Source organism: Mus caroli, chromosome 15, assembly GCF_900094665.2.
Source record: "Mus caroli chromosome 15, CAROLI_EIJ_v1.1, whole genome shotgun sequence".
Lineage (NCBI taxonomy): Eukaryota > Metazoa > Chordata > Mammalia > Rodentia > Muridae > Mus > Mus caroli.
The window spans coordinates 85,047,439-85,074,296 of NC_034584.1; the positions used below are offsets into that span (position 1 = coordinate 85,047,439).

Here is a 26,858-nt window from a genome sequence, read left to right on the forward strand (position 1 = left end):
AATAATTTAGTATTACTTATGAAAACATATTATCTGGTACATGTAATATTGTTTGAAATACACATGAGTGAGACAGGAGCCTAGCTTTAATGGCTAGTGTCAGAACGCTAGCCATTGTTAGTATAATAAGGCATTGGGTATACTTCTCAACAGTTAGAGAGAAAGAAAGAGAGGGAGGGAAAAAGAGGGAGGGAGGGAAAAACTTATACTTTTAGAATCTTAAAATTTAAGATGTTAAAATTAAATAATATTTTATGACAATAAAAGTAAGCCTTGTTAAACCCATATCACTCTTGAGAACACCAAAAATAACCAAAACCAAACACAACGTGTATAATTATACTGTTTTGAACTGGCTTAGTTTCCCAGATTTTGTCTTTTGAGTGAAGAATCTACTAATTTACACTGAGTTCAATGTTTCAAACAAACAAAAACAAACAAACACCATAAATCAGGACACGGCACACAAAGCAAATCCCAAGTAGGAATAGAGGTCCTAAATTAGTTTAGATTTTTTTTCCTTCTGATTGCTTCTGCGATTGAGAAAGAAACAATGATAATTCTTGATGCTTTAAAGGGAACACCATTCTGCTTGGAAATTAAAATACTTCTCTCTATCTTGCCAAACCATTGGTATTGTATTTCAGATGTCCTCACCCCCAATTTATACCATACTCAACATTTTGAAGCCACTATAAGACAACCACGATTTTACATAACTGGGCTAATTATTCGACTGTTGAAGATTGGTACCATTTAAAAATAGCACCGCAGTGCTCCTTCCTACTCCTGTCCTCGCTAATCTTCGTTTTTACTCCTCTCCTAGGCACAATTTAATTATCTCTGTCAAAATGATGTCCTCAGCCAAAGGTAAACGTAATAAAGGCCATTTCACTAGACACTCCTCTACATTTCCTCATCTGCACACCACTCTCATTGATCGGTCTTACAAAACCGTCTGAACTGTTTTTTTCTTTGAAAGCAGTTACCTCCCCCTCCCCACCCCACCCCCAACACAAAAGAACGACAAAGGATACTCCCCTAACATCTCCATCTCAATCCAAAGAAGTTTCCTCTCAGTTCCTAAAAGTGCATTTACTTCCCAATGTGCAGAACCCTTCACCAAGTTAGTACTTGAGTTTTAAGAAAAAGTCTTTGACCTTATTCATGACAGTCATACTCGAGGAACAGAGGCTATGAAGACCACTTACTTAAAAAAAGAATAGACATTTTATTCTCATGAAACTTCAGAGAAGTTTGGAGTCTTTAATTCTTTCCTGGCTGGCTGGCGATTTAAAGGGCTCATGTATTTTAGCATGATTTAGCTACGGAGACGGGGTGGGGGGATGGGGGGGGGGGGGAGTGGGGGGCATGGGGGCTGTAAAATGCTCAGAAAGTGGGTCTGTCAACAAGACAACAGATGGTATCTGGCAGTGCAGTGGCTGCCTGAACAGTCTCACATTTCACCCGTTGCTTCAATGCCTGTCTTACCTTATGTCCTCTGTAGAAGGCAATTTCTTCCACATTGGCTATGATTCGGGAGTGGACATACCGCAGGTAGCCTTTCCTGTGGGCTTCTTCAGCCACCAGCGAACCAAATTTGGGCGAGCAAGCTTTCAGTACTTTAGCAGTGGCATACACGACAAGTCCTGCTAACAGGGTGGGCCCTATAGGGCTTGCTCCTCTGGATGTAGCTGTCCGGATGAGAGTATAGGAGGTTAAAATGACATCTAAAATAGGCTTGGTAAGGTTGGAATACAGGTGAGCCACAGATTGCGAGAACATCATAATGTCTTCGGTAAGAGACTGGTCAGGGTTTGCCAGCCTCCCATCCATATTTATCACCTTATAATAAGTCTGATTTGCGAAATAAGTCTCATAGGCATGGTCTACTAAGCGAGTTCTAAAGGCTAATGCCAGTTTGCACTCCAGGTACCTGATAGCGCTGTTGACAAAGGTAGCGGGGATAGCAATCATAAGCCACTTGATTAATTTGATGATGAAAGTCCGAGGCTTCTTTTCCACGATGCTTTTCACGATTTTCCCATCCAGACCAGCCACATAAATAGAGAGAAATGTTCTTGAGATTAGAGCCACCGAGTGGAGGCAGAGCCACCCCGTTTCAGTGGTCACAAGTTTTGGAAAGAGGATTTTCCGAAGTTCTAGTAGCTGTTTGAAAAAAGCTGCATTTAGTCCCGGCGCAGGTTTTTTACAGATGATCTCCGTGCAATGCAGTATTTCTCTGTTCTCTGCAGGCGGGTAAGCTTCTGCTTTCGCCTTCCTGTGGCCAGGCTGCTTTAAACGCTTGCCAATGATGGGATAGAGGGTTTTCAGAGCATATGCCGCAGCCACCAGGCAGGCAGCCCTTTTAGCAGCACCGGATCTGGTCCATTTCACCCGATAGGCTGCTGCATTTAGCATGTGTATCATTTTTCCAGCTACACAAATGGGTTTCTTTGAAAAGAATTCGTTTTAAAAGCTCATGCTCCGCGGAAAGCCCAGCAAAGGTTTCAGAAGACCCCACAGCCTCCCATGCTCTGCAGCTTGTCTCCTTTACTCTTATTTTGTTCTTCAGTGACGGATGCAGCAAAGCACAAACTCCACCGCATCCTCCGGGGGCGAGTCCCTCAGCAGCCAGAGCTGGCCAGGCTCCACCCACAGGCGTCTCATTGGCTGCGTGGGCGGTGAGACCCTGGACTCCTCGCCTCTTCCCTTTGAACCTTAAAAAACGAAGAGAGAGCCAAAACAAATCCTATACTTAAACAGGAGTTCAGAGAGTTAAATATCTATTTCTGGAGAGGTCGAATGAGGTCAGCTGCTGGAGAACAAACCTTCCCTTAGAGCTACTGAGCATGCTCAGCGGCACTTAGAAACCCTCAGAAGTTTCAGAATATACATCCCGTCTCTAAGATTTCTACAAAGAGGAAGGCAGAGGGAAGGAAGGATTGCAGCAGCTTTAATGAGCCCAGAGAGAAAGAAACAGCGAGAGGAGGGAGGAGCCTCAAGAGGATTAACGGAACCGGCCCAGGGAAAGGAGTCAGACAAGAGAGTGATAACAGCGAGAGGCATAAGACAAAATAGCAAACACGTATCCTTGAGAATGTTTTGTTCAGAAGATGTTGTCCCCCAACCCCTCACTCCCGCCCTTCGCCCTTGTTTCGACTCTCCCCAGATATTCACAGAAACTATTAGATCGGCTGCTGCTATTGTAAATAAGCTGGAGGCGAGCTTGGGTATTACAGAAAACAGTCACCCAGAGCTACACCCTGAGCTCTTCCCCAAGATCCCTTGGTACTAACTTGTCCTGATAATAAAGTTCTTTCTGCTCCACGATTATGTTTAGCAATGTTATCTGACACATTAATATTTGCTTAGAAAGTGACTTAAAAATCTCCCTTGTGTTTTTGTTTGTTTGTTTGTTTGTTTTTGTTTGGAGGTAATTTAAGAATTTAATCAGCTGGGAAATCGAGCTGGGATCCCATGATGGAAAACAATTTTTAGGATGCATTTCTTCAAGACTTTTTTTTTCTTCAAGTTTTTCTTTAGGCTCAGAGATAATCTGCTGGCTTCTTCCTATGAACAACAATCAAGAACGTTTAAAAAGTATTCACATTCCCAGTGGAAGGCATAACGATCAATAGTCAAGCAAAACTTTGCATAATTTTTAATAAATTGAAGGTCTTTTTTGGAAGGCAAGGCAAAAAAAATCTATCTATTTTGCATGATAGAGCCTTTCTCTGCTCCTCTCTTCTGTCTTTCCGACGACTGGCTTATCCTGAAGGTGTGCATTTAAGCCAGAGCCCAGCACAGTTAGGTAGAATGCTTATTTTAACCTGCTAGTGTTATTTGACCCTTAAGCTAAGCATCATTTTATACTTGGTCCTTATTATGCACAGACTCTCCCTTTTGAGCCTCCACAGTAGTTCCAGGGCAGGAGTGCACTTCAACACCCCCACCTCTGTCCTGATTTAAAGAAGTGAAAGATAGCTACATGGTGATTGTCACATCACAGCGGGTCACTTGTGTGCTCGTTACTAGTCCTCTCTGTGCCTCAGCTTTGCCTTCTGTCTGTAAAATGGAAACGATGCTATTCTGTGAAGTGGGTGTAGACATTAAATAAAATAGTCAGTTGTTTTTAAAAAAAACATTGTATATAGAAGTCTGCAAACCTCCCTGCTAGAATATGCGCCCCGATGTCTTGTGAGCGTTATTGTTCATTAGACATGAGTCGAAGAATTGCCTTCACTACGAATGATTTTTAAAAAAACAGTATTCTTTTGAGCTCTTTGGCATACATATATTAAATCTAAGAATTGTTTGTTATCCAGGGGTCCTTTATTTGCATCCAACTCAACAGATGGACCAACATACGAATGACAAATATCTTTGGTATTTGGTCATATTAGCACACTCAACCAATGCTGATAAGACTCCCTGGGCTGCCAATTAATACATCTACAGCAGCGCATCTCTTGCATCTAGGGTCCAGGAAACATCAGGGTAGAGTGGTGGGAAGACTGGAAGAGCCAGAGGACCTGAAAATCTGCTGTGAAAGGATGTCTCTTAGAAAGAGCAGGGGAGCTTCACCCAGGATCCTTTAACTGCATAGCTGCTTAAACAGGACCAGGACCAACACAATACCAGAAGACATGGAAATATGGAAGTGGAACTCTTTTTTTTTTAATTGGATATTTTATTTATCTACATTTCAAATGTTATCCCCTTTCCCAATTTCCCCCCAGAATCTCCCTATCCCATCCCTTCTCTAACTATTTCTATGAGGGTGTGTCCCCACCCACCCACTCCCGCCTCAAATTCCCCTACACTGGGAACTAGAGCTAACACAGGACCAAGGGCCTTTTCTCCCATTGATGCCCACCAAAGCTACATATATGGCTGGAGCCATGGGTCCCTCATGTGTACTCCTTGATTGGTGGTTTAGTCCCTGGGAGCTCTGGGGGTGTGTGGTTGGTTGATTTTGTTCTTCTTCCAATAGAGTTGCAAACCCCTTCATCTCCTTCAGTCCTTTCTCTAACTCCTCCATTGGGGACCCTGTGGTCAGTTCAATGGTTGGCTGTGAGCATCCACCTTTGTATATGTCAGGCTCTGGCAGAGCCTCTCAGGAAACAGTTGTATCAGGATGCTGTCAGCAAGCACTTGTTGGTATCCATAATAGTGTCTGCTTTTGGTGACTGTATATGGGATGGATCCCCAGATGGGGCAATCTCTGGATGGCCTTTCCTTCAGTCTCTGTTTCACATTTGTCTCCATATTTCCTCCTGTGAGTTTTTTGTTACCCCTTCTAAGCAGGACCAAAGCACCCATACTTTGGTCTTCCTTTTTCTTGAGCTTCTGTGGTTTGTGAATTGTATCTTGGGCTAATAATCACTTATCAGTGAGTGCATACCATGTGTGTTCTTTTGTGATTGGGTTACCTCACTCAGGATGATATTTTCTAGTCCCATCCATTTGCCTAAGAATTTCATAAATTCATTGTTTTTAATAGCTGAGTAGTACTCCATTGTGTAATGTACCACATTTTCTGTATCCATTCCTCTATTGAAGGACATCTGGGTTCTTTCCAGCTTCTGGCTATTATAACATAGTGGAGCAAGTGTATGGAAGTGGAACTCTTAACAAGATCCTTGGCCTAAACAAAAAACTGCAGGCAACTAAGGAGAGCTAAGAAAGGGAGAAATAGACTTCCCCAGAGATGAACGAGCCCCCTAACTGGTCATCCCATACTAAGTGCTCAACCGTGAAATCATATAAATACAAGCAACATTAAATGAGCACAATAGGTTTTATTTATATAATTATGAAAGTGCGTGTGTGTGTGTGTGTGTGTGTGTGTGTGTGTGTAACAATAACAAAGAAAAAGAGGCCATGAATTTAAGAAGCAGTTGCAGGATACAAGAGGGGTTGGAGGGAGGAAACATTTGGTGGGGGATGTAATTATATTTTAACTTTAAAAATTCAAAATAATAAAGGACTTTCTGGGCTGTTATGTGGTTTTGTGTTTAAAGTGCTTGCTTAGCGTGCTTGAAGCATTCAGGTTTTTATTTCTCAACACTGGGCAAGGGATTGATTTTTCTAAGCCCAAATGTGGAGATCATGGAGTCATAATAGTTATTGACAAAATATTTCATTCCTCGGATCATGCTATTGGTGCATGAAAATAAGACTCTTTTACATACATACAACTAAATCATTTTTGTCACATCTTCTGGTAGCTAAACATAGAAGGGTTAAGTGCAGCTGGAAAGGACAGAGGGCAGGATATACCTCACTAAGGTTAACGGCAGGATATTCATGCAGGCTGAATGACTGACTAGGTTAGACAGCAGCTGGCTGCTGGAGGAAATAGCATTCATCACTAGAAAACAAGAAGCAGACATATCAGAGAAAGGGTGGTGAGCAGGAAATCTAGGTCAAAAGGACATTAAAGATGTAAGCTCATGTAGATTCATGTATTTGAAAGCTTGGTCACCAGGGAGTGGCACCGTTAGAAGATGTGGCCTTGTTGGAGGAAGTGTGTCACCAGGGATGAGCTTTGAGGTTTCAAATGCTCAGGCCAGGTCTCCCTGCATCCTGCAGATCCAGATGTAGAACTCCCAGCTACCTCTTGAGCACAATGTCTACCTGTTTGCTACCATGCTCCCTGTCATGAAGATAATGGACTAAACCACTGAACTGTAAGCTAGCACCAATTAAGTGTTTCCATGGTCATGATGTCTTTTCATAGAAATAGAAACCCTAAAACAGTAGGCCAGATAATGAATGTATTGGAGTATAATGTTGCAGCAGCAACTTTTGAATTCCAGAGGTAAGAGACTTGTGAAAAGAATTGAATAAGAAAGTAATGAAAACAACAAAAAAATTGACATGGGATGTGTGGTACAAGGAAGGCTGAAGGTCAGATATTTGAGTTATGGAAAAGGTCAGTGTGTGATTTGATTTGAGAGTCAGTCAGTTTAGCACAGACCCAACTATAATAATCTAAAGCCCACCTTTATCCTCCATACTGCATGTCCCAACTGGGGGAGGGTGGGTCCTAAGATTTGAAACTAGGCTTCTGATAGGGATAGAAGGATTCAGTTTGAGAGGAAAGAAGGTAGAAAATGTACCACAACACATCCCAGTCAACAATGGGCCGCATTTAAGAGCTGAAAATTTCCCTCTTGCCTATTGACTTTGTAAGCACAAGTGTCATAGAATGTGGCATCACTCATGCATTTGAATTATTCATGTCATAATGAGACTTACTGTGGTCCTGGACATAATATAACAAAATACCATATGCTAGGTTATAATAATAATGCTACTGGTCCATATAGATTCTATACTATACTACACTATACTATACTATACTTTTAATTGTTGTTGTACAGGATACACCTGATTATCAAATGGCTTTTTAAAGGAACACTCCAGTTCTATACTTCTCATGCTAACTGTATCTGTTTGTATCAAGAGAACATATAGAATAATGTATACATTCCTACTAGTTTTGTGGTACTCCACTTCATGTTTGGCCAATGATAATGCCGCCTAGAATGGATGCTCAAAGTGTATTTGTTTTGTTAAACAATGCATGGTTACATATTCTTTTAAAGTAAGACATTAAGACTGTTATAGGGTTTCTTTTAATTTTTATTGAAAGAAAAAAAATAAAACTAATATTAGTTTGAATTTCAACTAGGAAAGGAAAAAAAGGAGTGAAAAAAATCACTTGTTATTGTCGTAAGCATTATAAAATTTCCACTCAAGCTTCTGCACTTAATGTAATTTCATATGGAAAATATTAACATTTTTTTCTCAAGGGGATTAAATAATCTGAGAAAACTAGTCTGACATTAATGTTTCAAATTTACTAATGCAGGAGGCTGGAAAGATGGATAAGCAGCTAAGACCTTCTTGCAGAGGACCCGGGATCCTAGCACCCTCATGGTGACCCACAGCTGTTTAGAATTCCAGTTCCAGGGAATTACATGCCCTCTTATGGCCTCTAAGGATATTAGGCATGAAAATGGCACACACACACATATAGGCAAAACACCCATGCACACAAATCTCTCAAACACTGGGCCACCAAACAGACAGCATATACCAGCTGATATGAGGCCCCCAACACACATACAGTAGAGGATTTCCAGGTCTGTTTTTATTCAGAGATGATGCACCTAACCCTCAAGAGACTGGAGGCCCCAGGGAGTTTAGAGGTCAGGTGTGGTAGAGGGTGGGGGCATCCACATTGAGATGGGGTAGGGTGGGGAGGAAGTGTGGGATGTGGAGCAGTCGGATGGTGGATGGGGAAGGGTGGGAAATGGAATATGGAATGTAAAAAATGAATTACAAATAAAATTGAATTTAAAAAATTTATTTACATATTTTTCTAAATGCAATAATTAAACCACTTTGCTCTAAAAAGTGCTATGGTTTCATGGATCACCAATATTAAGAGCAGAGCTGGAAATCATACATATTCATATACAAAGTATGTTTCATAATATATAAAACAAACATCTTTCTAATGAAGAGAATCAAAAATATATAAATATATGATGCAATCTGTTTATGTTTTCATTATAAATCAGCAATCTTTAGAAGTAAAAGATAAATTAATCAAGTTTTAAGAAGTTTGAGTGGGTCTTTTTTTTTCTTTTCAAGAAATGCTAAATAATATTTTCTTTGTACAATACTGTTTTCTTGAATAGTCTTCCAAACCCAAAAGATTACCTAATTGATATACAAGCTCTTAAATAGTGGTGTTTAAACTATATGTATCTGTTTTGAGACTTACTGATTGAAAGCATAAACAACAACTAAGATAACATCTTAGGTCAATATTTCAACTGTGCCCATGTTTCTACAGAGCTATCATTTGTTGTGAAGGGAAATTCAGCAATAGCTTGTCTAAGAGAGAGTCTTTTTTTTTTTAAAGATTTATTTATTATTATATGTAAGTGCACAGTAGCTGTCTTCAGACACTCCACAAGAGGGCATTAGATCTCATTATGGACAGTTGTGAGCCACCATGTGTGTGTGGGATTTGAACTCGGCATCTTCGGAAGAACAGTCAGTGCTCTTAACTGCTGATCCATCTTCCCAGCCCCAAGTGTGTGTCTTAATGTTAATCTCTAACCTGATTCACATTCTTATCGCACCTCTATGACTAGGAACAAAAGAGGGACTCTAGTTAGGGAGAAGAGATAATTTATGTAGGCTCTCTGTCACTCTTCTCAGAAGACAAACTAATTTGTTTATTTCCAGGCAAATGAAAAAAGAAAAGAAAAGAAAAGAAAAGAAAAAGATAATGTATTAGCTAAGTTTCCCCTTTCAGTTACCCAACAAAGTTTTTGAATATAAGTTGGAGATTCAGACCCTATTGTACCTGCTTTGTCTTTATGGTTAATTAAGGAAAAAAAAATCAATAGTCACTCAGTGATTTTTCTGAAATGCTGATTTCACCTGTTTTGATTCCATTACAGATAAAATGTGGTAGGGGTTGTTGTCATTGTTATAAACTTAGGATTAATGTTTTTAATTAAGATGTATTTATTTTAGTTACTAGTTCTTCAAAACTTAGATAAATATTACATTTTGACAATTTTTTTTTTCTGGAAGAAATCATGGCAATTTGAAAACTTACTTTATTTGGAAAAAGGAACTTCATGTTTTTTGTTGTTGTTGTTGTTGTTGGTTTTTTGTTTTTTGTTTTTGAGACAGGGTTTCTCCATGTATCCCTGGGCAGGACTCTAAGTCAGACATCTGCCTGCCTCTGCCTCCCGAGTGCTGAGGTTAAAGGCGAGCTCCGCCACTGTTCGATTAAAACTTGTTCTTAAGCTGGGCGGTGACAAACATAATTTGTAAGAGAAATGTTTCATGAAGACAAAACAACACAGAACCATTTTTTTTTCTTTTTGCTTTAGGATTTTGTGTGTTCAGAAAGAAAATTTAATGTCAGGAACTTTTCACAGCTAATGGAAGCTCTGTCAAGCTCTTCAAGGGATTCACAAAACGTATAAGGAGGTTTGTCTGGTGTGACGATTCTTCTCAACATTAAAACTGCACTGCAGACTCAAGTCAGGAAGAATTCGGGTGTGGTGTGACAAGCTGGTTGGTAATGTCGTCACCTTCGAATTCAGATATCTGTAGCGGGTCACCTCTCCAAGTCCAGCCTGTGAACTGATAGCCCAATAGAGAAATGGAAGGAGAGCAAGGCAGTCATGGGGGCCTAACCGGAAGTGCACCAAGGGAGGCCGGCTGTTGTACCGGAAGGCACTCTCCCTCCCGCGGTGCCTGCCGGGAGAGGCGGGCTGCCTGCCGTCCCTCAGCGTGACCTTCAGTGTGCGAGCTGCGAGCTGTGAGCTGCCAGGGCCCCGCGTGGGAGCGTCTGGAGAGATGAACTGGGTCGGGGGCTCTCGGTAAGGTGTGCGCTCGGGTTGGGATCCATCCCGCGTGGTCCTGGAGTGCCGCCATCATTCCAGGCCCCGAGGCAAGGCCACATCCTTCCCTGGTAAATGCCAAGATGGAAACTCAGCACTGTCCAGGGTCCTAAACAAACTCTGATTTCCACTCTCCACGGGGTTCTCTGAGGCCTCGCAGTGGGCGTGGTGGGGTTGCTGCTGCTTTCCCTCCATTTCAGGCATCCTCGTCTAGTGAGAACCCCTGGGCATGGGGTACAATCTATGTAGGAATTTCAAAACAGCTCTAGTCCCAGTTGATATATATATATATATATATATATACACCATATTTCCAAATTATAATTTAAAAAAAGATATATTATTATTAGTTTTGCTTGACTTTAGAGACGATCTCACTGTTTTAGCCCAGGGTGTCCTGGAACTAAACAAAGCCCCTTCTAAAGAGCTGGGTTTGCAGGCGTGTACAACCATACCCAGCTCATAGCTTGTTTATTTAAAAGGACAAATACAATGAAAACTTACCTTGAGTAAAAATGATATATAATATGTTCAGTATTCAGGATTAACCACATAAAAATTCATTATAAACTTACAATTTATTTTTATATAATTGTTCATTGTAGTTTATCTTACATGTCCTCCAGTGGAAATAATTTAAGGCAAATTTAACTTGATAAAGTATGTTGATCAGGATTAATTTGTTGATATATATGTGAATATATATGATATATGTGTATATATGACATATTTGCTATATATGATATATATATACGTATATATATACATATATATATCACAAATAGATTCCAGGATATCAGGATACTAATATAAATCACTAAGGAATTTTATAGGAGAAAGATGGCTAGTAATTTTAACAGGAACACCTCTGTTGAATATGCTAGCATTGTATTTCAGAAATGTACATGTTTTTAAATGGGTGTGGGGACTCCTGCCTGTAATTTCCCATAGAGTGGCTATAGTGAGAGTATTTCCACCAGTTTCAGGCCAAAAATACCATCTCAAAAAGCAAAACGAACCCTTGAGATGGCTTAGCATGGAAAGATGTTTGTCATCCAAGCCCTGGAACCCATATGCTAAAAGGTGATAACTGAGCAAGGAAAGGGTGTTCTCCAATCTTCACACACAGGATGTGTGTTGTGTGACAATTTTTTTCCTGGGGAGACACAACACAACACCCATGTCTACTTACCCTAGATAGAGGGCCCATGACAGACCTAAATACAGATAGTACCAAAGTTCAACTTGGTAAACCAACAAAATGTATTGACGTTTCTTACGAGAATATGGGTAAGGGGTTACTTACAGGAGCAGAAATAGCTCAAAGAGAACTGTATCACCAAAGCCTACCCCAGCATAGGTGACAGCTTACAAAACAGGAAACCTGTTGCACACCCTGCAGGCTGCTACACAGGTTGGGGAGTGTCCTTTCCAAGTGACTTAGGCTAATTTTCTTCCAGTCAGCTTGCCTGCTCTGTTTTACCTGCCGTTTACTCTGGGAGGGAGGGGCCCTTGTGAGTTTGGTTAGTTTCAGGGGTTTCCTGGGGCTGTTTCAGTTGTTTGTCTTCTTGCTTGAGGAGCATCCCTGCTGAGTGGTCTGTTTCAGTCTTGGATGGATAGTGAGTTAGGATCTTGGAGGAAACTGCTACCCAACAGTGTGGCATGTGCGTGTTTACACATGTGTATACTAATAAGTAAACACATAAATGTAAAGCAAAGCAAATGGCTTATTCTGGCTAGTGTTCTATTAGCACACTTTAGAAACACTAGGAATTCACTTACAGACTTTGCTAGAATATAATTGATATATGACTGTAATGTAACGTATTCAAATTTGACTTTTAAAAAGTGAATATTAATGGATTGTAACTCCAGCTCCAGGGGATACAACACCGTCTTGTGGATTCTACAGACAACTGCTCTCATGTACACATATACATAATCTAAAATAATATATATTAAATATTTCACGGAAGTTTTAAAGATATAAACACTATAGGTGTTCCTGTCAAATCATGAACTTCTTGATGATTTTGAGATTAATGTTTTAGTTGCTGCTGGAAGTTGCAAAAGCAGTGTCCTGGAGGAAACGCGGCCCAAGATTGCTTTTCTCAACATGAAGTACTGCTATACCTCGGGCATCAGCTACCAGGGGCCCAAACCACAGAATAAAGAAACATGGTTACAGTATCTTAGGACTTACTTTTGATCAGAGATCAGAAAGAGGAGAACCTTGCTTTAGATGTAAGCCGGCATCGATACACTATAGAGTAACTCTAAGACAGGTGAGACACTGGGATGCCTGGGGCTGCAGGATGATTCAGTGAGGAAAGGTGAATGCGGTCGCTCCGTATGACCAGAGTTCCTTGTACTCCATACAGAGGAAGGAGAGAACTGACTGCTGAAGTCGTCCTTTGATGTCTAATTGCCTATATGGTCACATATACATATGTCCACGCGCACGCGCTAACACACACACACACACACACACACACACACACACACTCACATAAACACAAATAAATGTAAAAACTTAAAAAAACATTATATGCAGTTTTAAATAAACTTTTCTTGGAAAGATGGGCGAAGCCCTATAGTGATTATGAAAACCTGATTATCTCCTGTGTCTACTGTGAGAGCAGGCAAGGGAGGACAGGGTTAGCTGCTCTTGCTTGGTACTGTGATCTTCTAAAGGGCCTCAGCATGAGAGTGCTTTCAGTGAGCACTGGCAGCCAATTGAAGCCGCTGCAGTGGAGAGTTTTTTAATCCCCTTCCCAAACTGTCTTTGGGTGCTTGGTTACTAGGGGCTTGTTTTAGTTGGAAAATTTGAGAGCCATTAGCAACTTAACATTTAGAGAAGTGATTGGAGATCAATTAGAGTTCTCCTACAGAACAACTCCAGAGCACACTAAATTAATTTAACAAGAACATGTAACAAGTGTTGCTTTAAACACCTTGTGAGGTAGATGGGGAACGAAAGCCTAGTTCTCATTACTTCATTCGCCCAAGGAAATGAGCTAGGAAGTATCAGTTAGGATGTGCCAATTCAGTCAGATACATTGCTTCAAAAGGTGAACTCGGGAAAGATTGCATAAATAGTATTGGAAATTCAAAGCCAAGAAAGTGGAAGTTACTAAGCCTTAAAGGACCCCAATACTGCACAAAACGAGTGCCACTGAAGCCGTAAAAGTTGAGATGAGTAGATGATGAGCGTGAAGACATAGTTCTTAGGAAGGTTTTCAGAAAGAAATGGGTTAGGAGGGGAGGCTCTGTATTAAAACAAAAAAACTTGACAGGAATTTGTCGGAAATAGTAGTTGGATCTGCATTAAGTTTTCATAAGGGGCTGCATACATTTTGTTGTTACATGAGTGAAGCATGGTACAGTAAGTTTATTTTTGGGTAGAGATCATCTTATAGCATGCCCTCCTCATTGGAAGCAATGTTCTTACACACAGAAATGATACAGTAAGTTTTACTGCAGAATTGCTTGCTGGGACATCATTATAGTCTTGTAGCTGAAAAGTCTTCACAACTTCTCTCATTAAAAACAAACTTGAGATTTGATTTTTAAGAGCTCTTTGTATTAGGGAGTCTATCAGTCCCACACAAAATGCCTTTCATGAAGAAAAGAGCTGGTAGCTGTAGAAATAAGCCCTTCCCCTTAAATTGGTTATCTTGTTGGATGTAGTGGCTTTACTAGCTGTAATATTTCAATTCAAATGAAATAGCCTTAAATGTAAATTGATTAAGCCACCCCAAACTCATGTGTATAAGACTGTAGTTCCAGAGTCCTATAGTTGAAACTTGATAGTTCACGCCAATGCCAACTTTTCAAACGAATGGGCTTTTGAACTTTCTGAAATAATGTTTTGTTTGTTTGTTTGTTTGTTTTAAATTTGGGGGTATTAAAATGCTCATTACCCTTAGTGTTTTCCTGACAAAATTAAGTATTGACCTGTAACTCTTACTATTTACCTCCATGGTTGAAAAGCCTCTAAGACCCTGCATTGTCGTAGTTAGACTGACCTTCTAATGTGAGAAACAAGGCAGCAGCATTGTTTAACTTGGAAAAGTTAACTTTTCTTTGTTAAACAGTGACTAATTTCACAATTAGCCACGGAGGCAGTAGCAGAAAAGGAAGATACAAAGATGCAAAGTCTTTAGACGCCAGAGTCCTACTGAGAGACTGAGGACATTCGATCTAGTCACTACAGCACTGTGGATGTGGACCACATCCTATACCACACTGTCAAATCTAGTCACTCTCTGAGGTTTTATTGTTTGCTGAGGGAGAAAGAAGTATTACTATTGAGAATGTTTAAGCGTGGGGACGCACATTTATGCTAAAAAAGCAAGTGGAGTAAAAAAGAATGGAACATAGACTAGATTAGCAGAGAAGGTTTGGCCATTCAGAAGACAGGTAGATGGAGATGACAAAACAAAACTGTTATATAAGTATTTGGACTTAAAACTATATTTAAATACTTTGGGTGGATGTATGGGTTTTGTTTTGTTTTGATAGTGAGCTTGAGAGACAGAAAAGTAGAAGTTTTCTATTAGAGAAGAACCAAATTCACAAGTAGCCCAGCCACAGCAATGGTTTGTGTTACATTACAGTATCGCTAGTATACAGGTTGGCTTGTTGCTGGGGAGATTCTCAAAGTGATACAAGCTAGGATTATGCTAGAAAAATTTATATTGCTTTTCCATAGTTCTAGTATAGAACTATATACACTCTTCAAATTTAGATGGCAGAAGTCATAATATACTTTGTGGAAATCATAGGCTATATGACTTGGGACAGGATATGCCACTTTTCTTTTCATGCATAGAGCCAGGTTGTAGAGGACATTCTGTGGGAAAGAATATTGTCTATATGAACTTAGATACAGAGTCTTGGAACTGAGGCATTCATGTGAGGGAAAGGCATTGATCCATGAAGGTAAGATTTCCCTTGTCAGTAAGGGTTCTGTCTGCCCATCACAAGAGGCACTTGGTGAAATCCAAACCTGGCCCCCGTCGACCCCAGACTTTGGCCCTATTTCTGCCCAGGAGACCTCACTGGAAGTAGCCCTCCATCTTGAAGATTGTTTCATGGACAAAGTTCACAGACTTGAGAGATCGATTGACTGACTTATAAAGCCTCTGCTCTGAGAATGTCCCTTTGTAAAAAGAGATAGCTCGACCTGCTGACATGACAAATGTCCTGAACTCCTCCGAGAACCTCCACTGTAATCTCTGAGGAAGGTGGGTGACAGATGGAGTGACTAGAATCACAACGTGTGATCCCTCCCAGCTAGCGTCTAGAGAGGGAGCAAGAAACAAAAAGATTTAGCTGTGTTAGATTTTCAGTTTAGAATAGTAGAGGGCCTCTCTCTGTCTTGGGTTTGTGTGTCATCAGAACTTCAGTGTTGAAATTGAGCCAAGGCTCTAATGTGCTGCATCTAGGAAGCACTTCCCTATGAAGAAGAAAATCCTTACGGAGAAATAAGTAACATCCCATAAGCTCTTGGCTCTAATAGGGTTTCTTGGTGTGGTAAACGAAGGTGCCAGTTACGTTAGCCATCAACTCGAGTTCCTTTTTAGTCTGTAAAACCATGCATGGTAAAGTTCATCAGTCCTTTTTACTGTCAAGGTCAGCTGAGGGTCTGGTCCACAAGTATCAGCTGTAATATGTAAAGCCCTTGGCTCCTTTAGTCTTAAAAAAAAACCGTTGTGTTATATGCTAGGATGAGTCCTGACCATTCTGCTTCCTTTGAATGAAGTAGGGACCGTGTTCTGACTCTCCACTGTAGAATGTACACTGATTAGAGTTCAACCTCTGGGTGTCGACCACCTCACTGATGAAGGGGGCAGGCAATGGACTAGAATAGTGGCGCTCTTAGAAAGAGGTCCTGTTGTCCCCTGGGACCTTGGCTGATGTTGGAAGGTAAGGCCCAAAATATTGACTATTGTTCTGTCCTTGTCTCCACATGGGCATATGCTTCCAAGTATGGTTAATAAATACCTAGAAGGTTGGTTACCTTTAGTCTGGCACATTTACCCTTTCAAAAATGATTTTTATACTTGAAAGTAATGATAATTACATTACTTTAGTGTCTCCAACCATTCCCATACATCCTTGCTCTTGCTTTTTCAAATTCATGGCTTCTTTTTAAAATTTAAATATATATATATATATGTGTGTGTGTATGTATATATAGTATACATATACATATATATATATCACAGGTACACACACACATACACACAAATACCGATGAAGGGATAATAAAAATGTAGACAATTTTCTTGCATGAAATTTCAGGTCAGTGAAATGAGCTAGGAAGGATAATATAATGTGAAATAAACCAGACCCCAAGAGTGAAATGTCTCATGTTCTCTTTCATCTCCGGTTTGTAGCTCCAGACTTCAGATGTGAGTGTAACCTGGAGTAACCGTAGAAACCAGGAAAGTAGGAGGGGACAATGAGGTCGGGGGAGCAATGGAGAAGGAAATAGCAGGGTGTGCGTGGTGTGAAGGGGAGAATGAGAACAATAGAATGGGATTTAATTAGAGAGGGGAAGATAGAAAGGAGGAGGAGGGAGGTAAAATAGCAGTAAGGATGTCTGAAAGGAATCATTAGATACCTAAAATGATATAAAATACATATGAGTCTGTGTATGCATGTGCATATAGAGTATAAATGAAAAATTTCCATCTGGGTTGACAGTGCTCTTTCCAAGAGCTAGGAAAGTCCCCCCAAACCAGGCCTGAGATGATCCCTTTTGAGCTGTTGGTCAGGAGAGCTCAAGGGACTCCTCAAACACTATAGGACATTGCTCTTGCTTGTGGTTGCCTCTCGGGCGGAAGGTAAGCCCCTGTTTCTGAAGGCACTATGCGCTTTGGACACTGGACCAGATGCAGTACAGTTGGATGTGGTGTGAAAGCCTAGCCTTTATGATAGCAGAAGGTGCTATGTGAGCATCTAAAGGCGAGAAGCAACACTGAACTTTGGTACAGTATTTAGATGTTGGGCAAAAAATCAATCTTTAAAACAAATCTAGATGTTGTTAAGACTCAGCTGTCCTCATTACGCTGAACACATACACTTTCTTTTAAAAGCCAGTTCTAGAGTCTATGAAGAACAGAGCAATAACTTAAGAGAACACCATTGATTTTTAAAAAGGATTGCACTGTGGCCTTAGAGATTTTGATAACCTTTTTATCATTGTGCATACCATATGAAAGTCTCATCTTTTACCTTATATAACCTACTCAGAGCTTTTGTGACCCTCTTAAGCTTCTGAGCTTCTTCTTTATCGTCCCCATTCTAGAAATATCTAACCATCTCACCTTAGGACAAAGTCTTACAATATACAAATCTTTGTCTGCTCAAGTGTCCTTGGTCTTCTAACATTTGCTTCTCTTACTTACGGCTCCCTTTTACTCGTTGTCTTACCTCACATCATGAGACATCATGATATTAATGCATTTATTAACTTATTTCAGACTCATTATTGCGTCCAATAATGTAAGGCTGAATCCAGAACATTTGTCTATCATGTGCAAATTTGTTCATATGAGTCTTACACCTGCTGTGCTGTGCATTCACAAGAGACAGAAAAGTTCTTTTCCTACCTCATAGTGCTGTCAGAGAGGGAAGATTTTATTTTGAAGGGCCACCATCTGATAGTTTAAATTTACAGTGTCATGAGTTTGGTAATAAGCACCATGGTCATGGAGAATCCCGGTGACTGATGCATCTGCCTTTATAAGTATCTTAACTTGAAATGCTCCCCTGATAGACTTGGAGGTGGCCAACTGCTTGAAACTCTGTACTCACAACCAGCATGTGCCTACAAGTGAAAGCAGACTAGCTGAAAAATTGATAAGTGCTCTATCTCCTACAAAAGGACAATACTATTAATGACATTTTCCTCTAGAGGCCACTTTTTTATACTCCCCCAGTATAAATTTATGCAAAACTCAAGAGTGCAGAAAAATATAAAGTATTTTATTTCATGGTCTGTGGAGCAAATAAATGATGGGTGGTTATCCATCCATAAGATCAAAAGGCGATGTTACAGTGTCTTCTGGTTTGTCATTTTCCCCCTACATCTGGGAATTCCCTGATATTTATCCTCCCTCATTAGTGAGCATTAAGAGAGGTCAACCAGAGTAACTGTACTCACTGACATGACCCTGAAATCTACATTGTCTCCCCTCATTGTTAACAGGAGGGAAGATGAGGAGCCATCCGTACCAACATGACCTTTATCCCTATGATACTGATGAAGTCTTCCTATATTTTTTCCCGGGATAACTTAAATAAATCAGTGGTAAAAAACATGGAACACATCTGAGGCAGATCAGTAGATCTGGATTGTCAATTCTAGAGTTAATTTGGTTTAGCAAGAACCACATGTCCTTTCCGTCTCTGAAAATAACCTTAGTGAGGTTAAGATTCCTGACAAGACTAGGTCAGGACCCACAGGCTTCTTGGATTGGTACAGACGGAGCTTTTCTTTTCATTGAAGGCTACCATTCTCTCTCAGATATGTCATAAATTTCCTGTCTGTAGGGATCTGGAATGACTGGGAGGGAATTAAAAGAGAAGGCTGTCTATTCTGGCTGAATTGTGTTAAAGGCACATGACTGCAAGTCCCATATAATACAGTATGTACAGTAATGCCTCAATACCAAAGGAATTCACCAAGGGAGTGTGGCATTGCCTTCATAATGTGTTATAGAAAATGCATTGATATTATCACATAGCAACAGGACACTCAGAAAACATTCCATGAGAATAACTGCAGCTTAATAAAAAGACATGAGTTAGGTAGTATGGATATAGCAGTAGACAGAAGTAGATATAAAGCAGGAGTGAGTGGTGTAGGTCTGAAGTATTAGGGAAGCAGAAAGAAGCAAAAACTTTCCTGGTCTCCACTCTTGGAGGGGATTCCAACTGGAAACACCGAAAGATGCCACCTGGATATTGTTTTGCTCTCCTTTTGGATCCTAGGTACAAGCTGCTGGGACAGTGGCTCATTGAAGAGCTGGGAGGGACAGGGCCGTTCATTCAGCATGGGTCTGTGCTGGGCTGTGTGAGAAGCTTATAGAGAAACTGAGAAGAAGATAGGTTTCATGGCCCACTTTGTCCCTGTCCATGGCGAGGGCATCACAGGCTGAGTATCTGTGCCCCTTCCTATGTTAGTTTAGCAACCAATCAGATCCCTCAGAAATGAAGCTGTGAAAAAGTCAACCTCAATTTCAATCTTTAGCAGCTTTGTGTGATATTTCTATTCAGTGAAAAAACGATTTGGGGGCCCTGGGATCAGGCACTTAGCTGTAATCACAGTACATACAATCCAGGGCAGTTCTTAGCGCCCTTTGTTTTGATCAGGGGTCTATGCCCAACCCTGAAAAGCTGTTTTTTCTTTTCCTTTCTCCACGTATAAGTAGAGAGAGGTCTGTCTCCAAGGGAATGGTGATAGGGAGCAAAAGTGAGGGTATCTCAGTGCTCATGCAGAGAGAGGAAATTAGACAGACATAGTGTTGTTATTTATATCTTGCTGAATGATTAGATCTCATGATTATATCTGACTAGTACTATAGCTACAGTAGAAATACCCAAGGGAGAGACAGGGGAAGCATTGTGGGAGTGGGGACCAGGAAGGGGGCGACAAGTGGGATGTAAAGTGAATAAGTAAAATAAATAAATAAATAAGTAACATTTTTTTAAAAAAGAAAGAAAAACATCCAAGGGGAGAAGGCATTATATGTGTACCCCATATACTGCCCTTATCCCCAAGAAAGAGAGTCTGGGACTAGAGGAGAACACAGAGAGGTAGCTCGCTGTCTATTAGCAGGAGTGTTCCCTTAGCTTCTGACAGGGCAGAGGCTGCATAGGAAGTACACATAGTCAAGGGTAACCCTGAAAGTGATTTTGAGCCCTTCTTTAACAGCAGTGACTTTGAAGCCAGAGCCCTGAGATGTGCACAGCAGCTCTGTGCCACAGAGTGTGTTTGCAGATAGGTACCATATGATTTGTCTCATTGGCTCCAGGTCAAGGCAGAGTAGATGGAAGGGCCCACTTTTAGTTAGTTAAATGTGGACCTCTGTTCTGAAGTGTCTGACTTAGTTACTTTTCTATTTCTGTGATAAAACAATATGACCAAGGCAAGCTAAGATGGAGGCATTCCATGGAGAGTTATCAAACTCTGATAACCAAAGCCCATGCTGATGGCTGACAGGATGCCATACGCCTGATATGTCCTTAAAGGAACCTGGGAGAACACTGCAGTGCGTTTTAGCTGACCTTTAACTTGGGGCACAGGTTCTTCTCTACTAGGAATACTTACCAGGCAGACATTTGGTGCACTGGCTAGCTTTTTCATCCCTGTAAGGAAATGGGTATGATGGCTAGGCTGAGCCATGAGGAACGAGAGTCTCTGGGACATCTGTAAAAGCCAGTTTTGCCATCCCTTAATCAGGTTGTTTCATCCAAGGAGGGGGTTAGGGCATTATGTGGACACTAGAAAGGAGTGAGCAAAACTCCAAGTTTCTAGAGACAAAATTGTCTGATTGGAGGGTCAAGATGGTGGAGGATAGTCCAACCACAGGTGTCCCATTGGCCACATCACGGACAAACCTCCAAAGCTACCCCTTCTTCTGGTACTCTTGTTTCTAATGGCGGAATCTCTGGCAGACCTGATAGTTGCCTATTTCTGTCTGCAGGTTATCTAGGAGATGAATTTATGTCTCCTATTCTTGTGCTTTTTCTTTGGGCTTTTATTTCCTCTACCACCACCTCCTCCTCCTTCTCCTCTTCCTCCTTCTCCTCTTCCTCCTCCTCCTCCTCGTCCTCCTCCTCTTCCTCCTCCTTTTTTTTTTAATATTGATTGTAGTCAATGGAGGTGATTACATCTGGCAAATGTCTAGAGCTAACTGGGCAATTAAGTTATCTTTAAGAAATACCCAGCCTTCTACACTATCATAACTTAGTAGGATATTCTTTTACTCTTCCCAAGAAGGCAGTAGGATTCTCCTGTACCCCCTGATGTATGGTAGCCAGGTAACTATGATTGAGGGACTTAGCCCAGCTGTTTTGAGTTTTCCACCAGGCAGACTAGGAAATGGTTCATTTTCTTAGTTCTCCTAAGTCCCATGCAGGGTACTTGTAAGGAATGCCAAAGCCCCAAGAGGGACTGGAATCCACGAGTTGTCTTCAAAGATCCTTTGTTTCTAAGAACTTTTTAGGGCCTGGTCTTCAAGTCAAAAGCCTGGCTTAAGTGCTGGAGAACCTCTACGTACTTTTCAGGGATGTTTGAAAATTTGCCCAGGTCTTTTATCTGGCTTAAATCTCACAAGGAGAAAGAGATAAGTATTTGAGTTGAGCCAAGTTCTCCTATTGCTTCAAGCAGAGGGCAGACTGATGGATTCTCATGATAAACTGGCAGTTCCCTACCCCATTCATAGAGTGTTCCTTAGTGGATAAATACTCTGTTGCCAGGGAAGAGACAAGGGTGGCTGCATAGGGGATCCATTTGACATTTGAGACTTGGATCAAGTTGGTCCCTTGGGACCTAAAAGACTTGAATGCAGGGACTTTACTCCATTTTACTTCATCCAGCAAAATAAATTCAGTTGTTGAATGGTGTTCATATTTAAGCTACCATTTAGAGGCCACATTTTTCAACCCCAACTTATACTGGGGCCAAGATGTATTCTGAGATAAAAGGTCCCTTTTTAAAGAGTATTTGGGTCAAATTGATTCTAGTTCTTCAAAAGGGTATCTGGTGAGATAACCTAGTCGCCCACATGCAAGGGGGAGGGAGGGGAGGGAGGAGTGAGTGGTGTAGGCAGTCCTGTGCCCTTTAGGACACAGTTGCAGCTCTCCCGAGAGGCTTAGAGCCCCATGGGATATTCCAAGGAGGGTTGTGATTCAGAAGCACTGGTCTCTCTGAGTTACCCTTTGCTGGGTCCTTGTTCCCTCCTCCTCATGCTTAAGCGCTCCTCCAGGATGTAGACTAGGTGAATTCCCAGCTAAGCTTTAGTCCCTGGAGCTCCTTCTGAAAATTTGGTCCCACTTTTTTTTTTTTTTTTTACTTTTCAATTTTTAAAACAATTTTTAGTTTAATATCTTTTTTATTATATTCTATCCCTCTGTCAAAGCCTTTCAGATCCTTTCCTACTCCTTACTCAACCAACTTTAAGTTCTCTTGCAAAAAAAAAAAAAAAAANCCTCTGTCAAAGCCTTTCAGATCCTTTCCTACTCCTTACTCAACCAACTTTAAGTTCTCTTGCAAAAAAAAAAACAAAAACAAAAAACAAAAAAAAAAAAAAAAAAAACAAAACCAAGAAAACAAAATAAAGTAATACCCTAAATGAAAACAAACAAACAAACCGAACTGTAAGGAAATAAAAGCACACAAAACACTATGGAGTCCATTATATGTTGGTCAGCAACCCATGAACACGAGGCTCGAAGTGAAGTGGGTGTGCCATTCCATTGGAGAAAACGAATTTTTCCACTCCCTAATGTATAAATTTTAGTTTAGTTAACCTTTGCCCCAGGGGCTAGGGATTCATTCATTCACTCATTCATTCACACTTTCATTTTAATATAACAAAATAATATATATTGAAATAAAACAAAAATTATCACATCATTTTAGGCAGGGCAAAGCAGTAGAAGGAATAGAGCCCAAGAGAAAGCACGAGAATAAATACCCACATGCTCACATACTCAGGAATTCCTGCAAACCCTGAACTGGAGACTGAGCAGGTAGGCCCACTACAGACGTCAGATCTCCTTGGGCTACTCTAAATCAAATCTCCCAGTCTCATTCTCAGCTCTGCAACATAACACCAGCTGCACTCTTCCTCCCCACCTTCCCCCATGGCCAGTGAATTCCACAGATCTACCGCTCCTTACCCTCCTCCCTGCAACTCAGTGCGTAATCTCAGACCCCAACTCCAGCAGGTACTAGCTGGGAACCCGTCAGCTCCTACTCCCAGGGAAGCAGGTAGGTTGACTGGAGGTGCTCACCTTTCCCTCTGCCTTTTCAGGTCCACTGCCCCTGCTTATTTTTCCTGACCAGATTACCCAAAGATTCCTCGGTACAAGTGATGAACTTTGCTTTCTAATACAATATTAGAATTTGAGAATTAGAATCTTTGAGAATTTCAGACACTATACTATTATTATGATCATATTCACCTCAATTTTGTCCTCTCCATGTTTCCCATGTCCCTTTACAGTCTTCCAACTTCATAATATCCTGTTTATTTTACCACTAAAGTATAAAATTTCTGGTAATTTGCAGTGAAAGCAAGATATGACTCTTACTAGTTGTATGAGTACCGATATATCACAGTCCCCACTTGGACTATTTGTAATTTTTAATATAGAGATTGTGTTTTCTATGAATAATACAAATTTAACTCTGAGCTCATGCTACTTGCCAACTAGTTTACTACTTTTTTTTTCTTAGATATTTTCTTTATTTACATTTCAGATGTTATCCCCTTTCCTGGTTCCCCTCCGAAAACTCCCATCCCCTTCCCACTCCCACTTCCGGGCCCTGGCATTCCCCTACACTGGGGTATATAGAGCCTTCACAGGACAAAGGGCCTCTCCTCCCATTGATGGCCAATTAGGCCATCCTCTGCTACATATGCAACTAGAACCATGTTCTTTCTTTGGTTGGTGGTTTAGTCCCAGGGAGCTCTTGGGGCTATTGGTATAGCTGTCTCCTGAGAGACTCTGCCTCTGCCTGACAAATACAGGAGTGGATGCTCACAGCCTTCCATTGGATGGAGCACAGGGTCCCCAATGAAGGAGCTAGAGAAAGTACCCAAGGAGCTGAAGGGGTTTGCAGCCCCATAGGAGGAACAACAATATGGTCCCACTTTTCAGATGATGTAGAACCAGTGCTAGAGAATGCTGGGACCTGGTGGCTTAAGTCTAGTCATATGACAACTAGTGACAGCTAGTCAAATGACAGGGAAGGTTCTAGAAACAGGAGAAACCTTCATAGAGAATGTAATTCCATTCTCTCTTCAGCATCCCACAGGCAGTATGGACCACTTAATGAGCCCAGACAGTTCTCTTAGTCATTATGGTTTGTTCCCTTGTGAATGGTATGTAGGCCAGGAGCCATAGTAAAATTTGACAATAGAAGAGATATTCTTGGGTAAAAGATGACTCATTTTTGTAGACATGAGAATAAATATCATCAAGATCATATTCTGTAATGTCTTGTTATCTTTCCAGACAACCAAGCCACCCACTGAATAATCATCTCAGGGGGTTCCTGATGTCTTTGCAGAACATGAGCAGGATAACAGCCTTCATCTGGAGAAATATATAGAGAAACAAGACAACTTCCCATGAGCTTTCATATTTGTAGTAAGCAATCATAAAGGCAGTGGTCTGAAGAAGCAAAGCTACAGGCTGGACGGGCACCCATCATTGCAGGAGTGAGGGTGAAGAGGAGCCGTTCAGCTAAGGAGTCACGTGGTAGCACTTGAGGAGAGCCTCTACTCCACTGTTCTGGACAGTCCAGAGACCAAGCTATACTAAGAATGTTGCTGGTTCTGCGTGAGCGAGTTTATTAAAGATGTAGTCAGGAACAGTGGAAGATGAGCAAGTAGCAGATAACCAGCAAGCCAAATGTTGTCAAATCAGGAGTTTACAGCACACAGAGGGACAAGTGGGGTACCCTGACTTAGAAAGCAAAGGAAGGTTATGTCATTACATTTAAGGATTGCAGACATCCAGGAGAAATTGGCTGGGGACGTTGGAGCCATCAGCTGGGGTTCCTGATTGAGCCTTCTCTGTGCGGATGAGCTTCCCACTTTCTGTTCCCACTGCCAGCGATTTTTATACCACGGAATAAGCAATACATGGCGTCTTCCTCTGGCTTTCTCAACACAAGTAAACGGGAGGAGATACATGGAGACAAATAACTTTAAGTTTGAATGGGTGTTTGCCTTCCATACTTCCAGAGACAATGCATGACAGTTTCCCAATCTATTGTTCTCCTGTACCTGCAGACAGAGGTGTAAGGATCATAAGCTGTAGTCCTCAGGTAAAATCAGGGCTGTGGTACTAGGTGTTTGGTCTTGATTCTAGTAGCCATCTATTCTTGTGCTCCCCAAAGAATTCAGATGAGAAATAGTTGTAGATCAAGCAGCCATTGTTTTTAAATTTACCCCTAACCCCTCCCTGTGTGTGCCACAGTGCTTCTGTGGAGATCAGAACGTAGGGGTCAGTTCTCTCTGTTTTCCATGTGGCTTCCCGAATCCTACTAGGGTCCTCCATCTTGTCAGCAAGAACTTTACCCTCTCACCCACCTCATTCTTCAGTGTTCTTTCTGAAGCTGATCTTTCCCTAACGAACATATGCCAAGTTTAGCATTTGTCTTAGACTTTTTAAAACTCGATTTTTAAAGATAGTGTTGCCCAGGCTGGCTTGAAAAATCATAGTAATTGTCTTGACTATCTCCCACGAGCTGGAATAGTAGAAATGAGCCACCATGCCTGGCTATGGTTTTCTGTGTTTAAACTAAATATTGACTAATATCAATAATTTCACTTGATGAGCTTAGTTATAGTCAATGACTTTAAAAAATAATCTCTGCCATCACTGTATCTGTGTAAGAGCAATATGCAGAAAGAAGATCTCAGTCTAACCTGCGATTAAACTGTAAGATGTCCAGGGATAGTAAAGGTCTCTTTTCCCGACATTCTCTACATAGAAAGTGGCATGTGTTAACAATGGAAGTATTCTAGGACTCCAGCAAGTGGAGACAATCAACTCATTGGCTTATGTAGAAGAAATACTGTTACTGACTGTGTTGGACGGTTGAGGACATAGCTAACAAGCTGTACTATTGCATACTGAGGTCTGTGATGTTGCATGGCTCTTCTAATTGATAATAGGAAATATGATCATTTTTAGATACGAGACAATGAAATATTTGAAAAAAGTTATGAACCCTAATCAGTCCTCCTGGCATTGATAAGAATGCTGTTACTATAGTGGTTTTGGTCAGTACCAATTTTTTTTTAATATTTTTTATTAGATATTTTCTTTACTTACATTTCAAATGCTATCCCTTTTTTGGCTTCCCCACCGAAAACCTCCTATCCCATTCCCCTCCCCCTGCCTCTGTGAGGGTGTTCCTCCACCTACCCACCCACTCCTGCTTCCCCATCCTAGCATTCCCGTACACTGGGGCATCAAACCTTCACAGTACCAAGGACCCAATTTTCAAAACGTATTAATCTTTGAAGTTTGTACTCAAGTGTATGTTGTATATTGACCATGTTGTTTTTTGTTTTTTGTTTGTTTTTGTTTGTGTGCTTCTATCATCCCGACCTTTGCCCCCTTCTCCTCTCTTTGTTCTTAAGTTAGTTT

At 41.0% G+C, this 26,858-nt stretch overlaps 2 protein-coding genes across 2 annotated transcripts in view; one reads left to right on the forward strand and one right to left on the reverse strand.

The window, feature by feature from the left end:
* The window catches only part of Abcd2 (ATP binding cassette subfamily D member 2), a 46,116-nt gene extending 43,238 nt beyond the window's left edge, over nucleotides 1–2,878 (reverse strand). Inside the window, exon 1 of the mRNA XM_021183973.2 lies at nucleotides 1,492–2,878. Coding sequence (XP_021039632.1) covers nucleotides 1,492–2,430 — 939 coding nt within the window. The 5' untranslated portion in view covers nucleotides 2,431–2,878. The remainder of the gene's footprint in view (nucleotides 1–1,491) is intronic.
* Nucleotides 2,879–10,334: 7,456 nt separating this feature from the next.
* Nucleotides 10,335–26,858, forward strand: part of C15H12orf40 (chromosome 15 C12orf40 homolog) — a 61,223-nt gene continuing 44,699 nt past the window's right edge. The window contains exon 1 of the mRNA XM_029469963.1: nucleotides 10,335–10,427. Within this exon, the coding sequence (XP_029325823.1) occupies nucleotides 10,405–10,427 (23 nt within the window). The 5' untranslated portion in view covers nucleotides 10,335–10,404. The remainder of the gene's footprint in view (nucleotides 10,428–26,858) is intronic.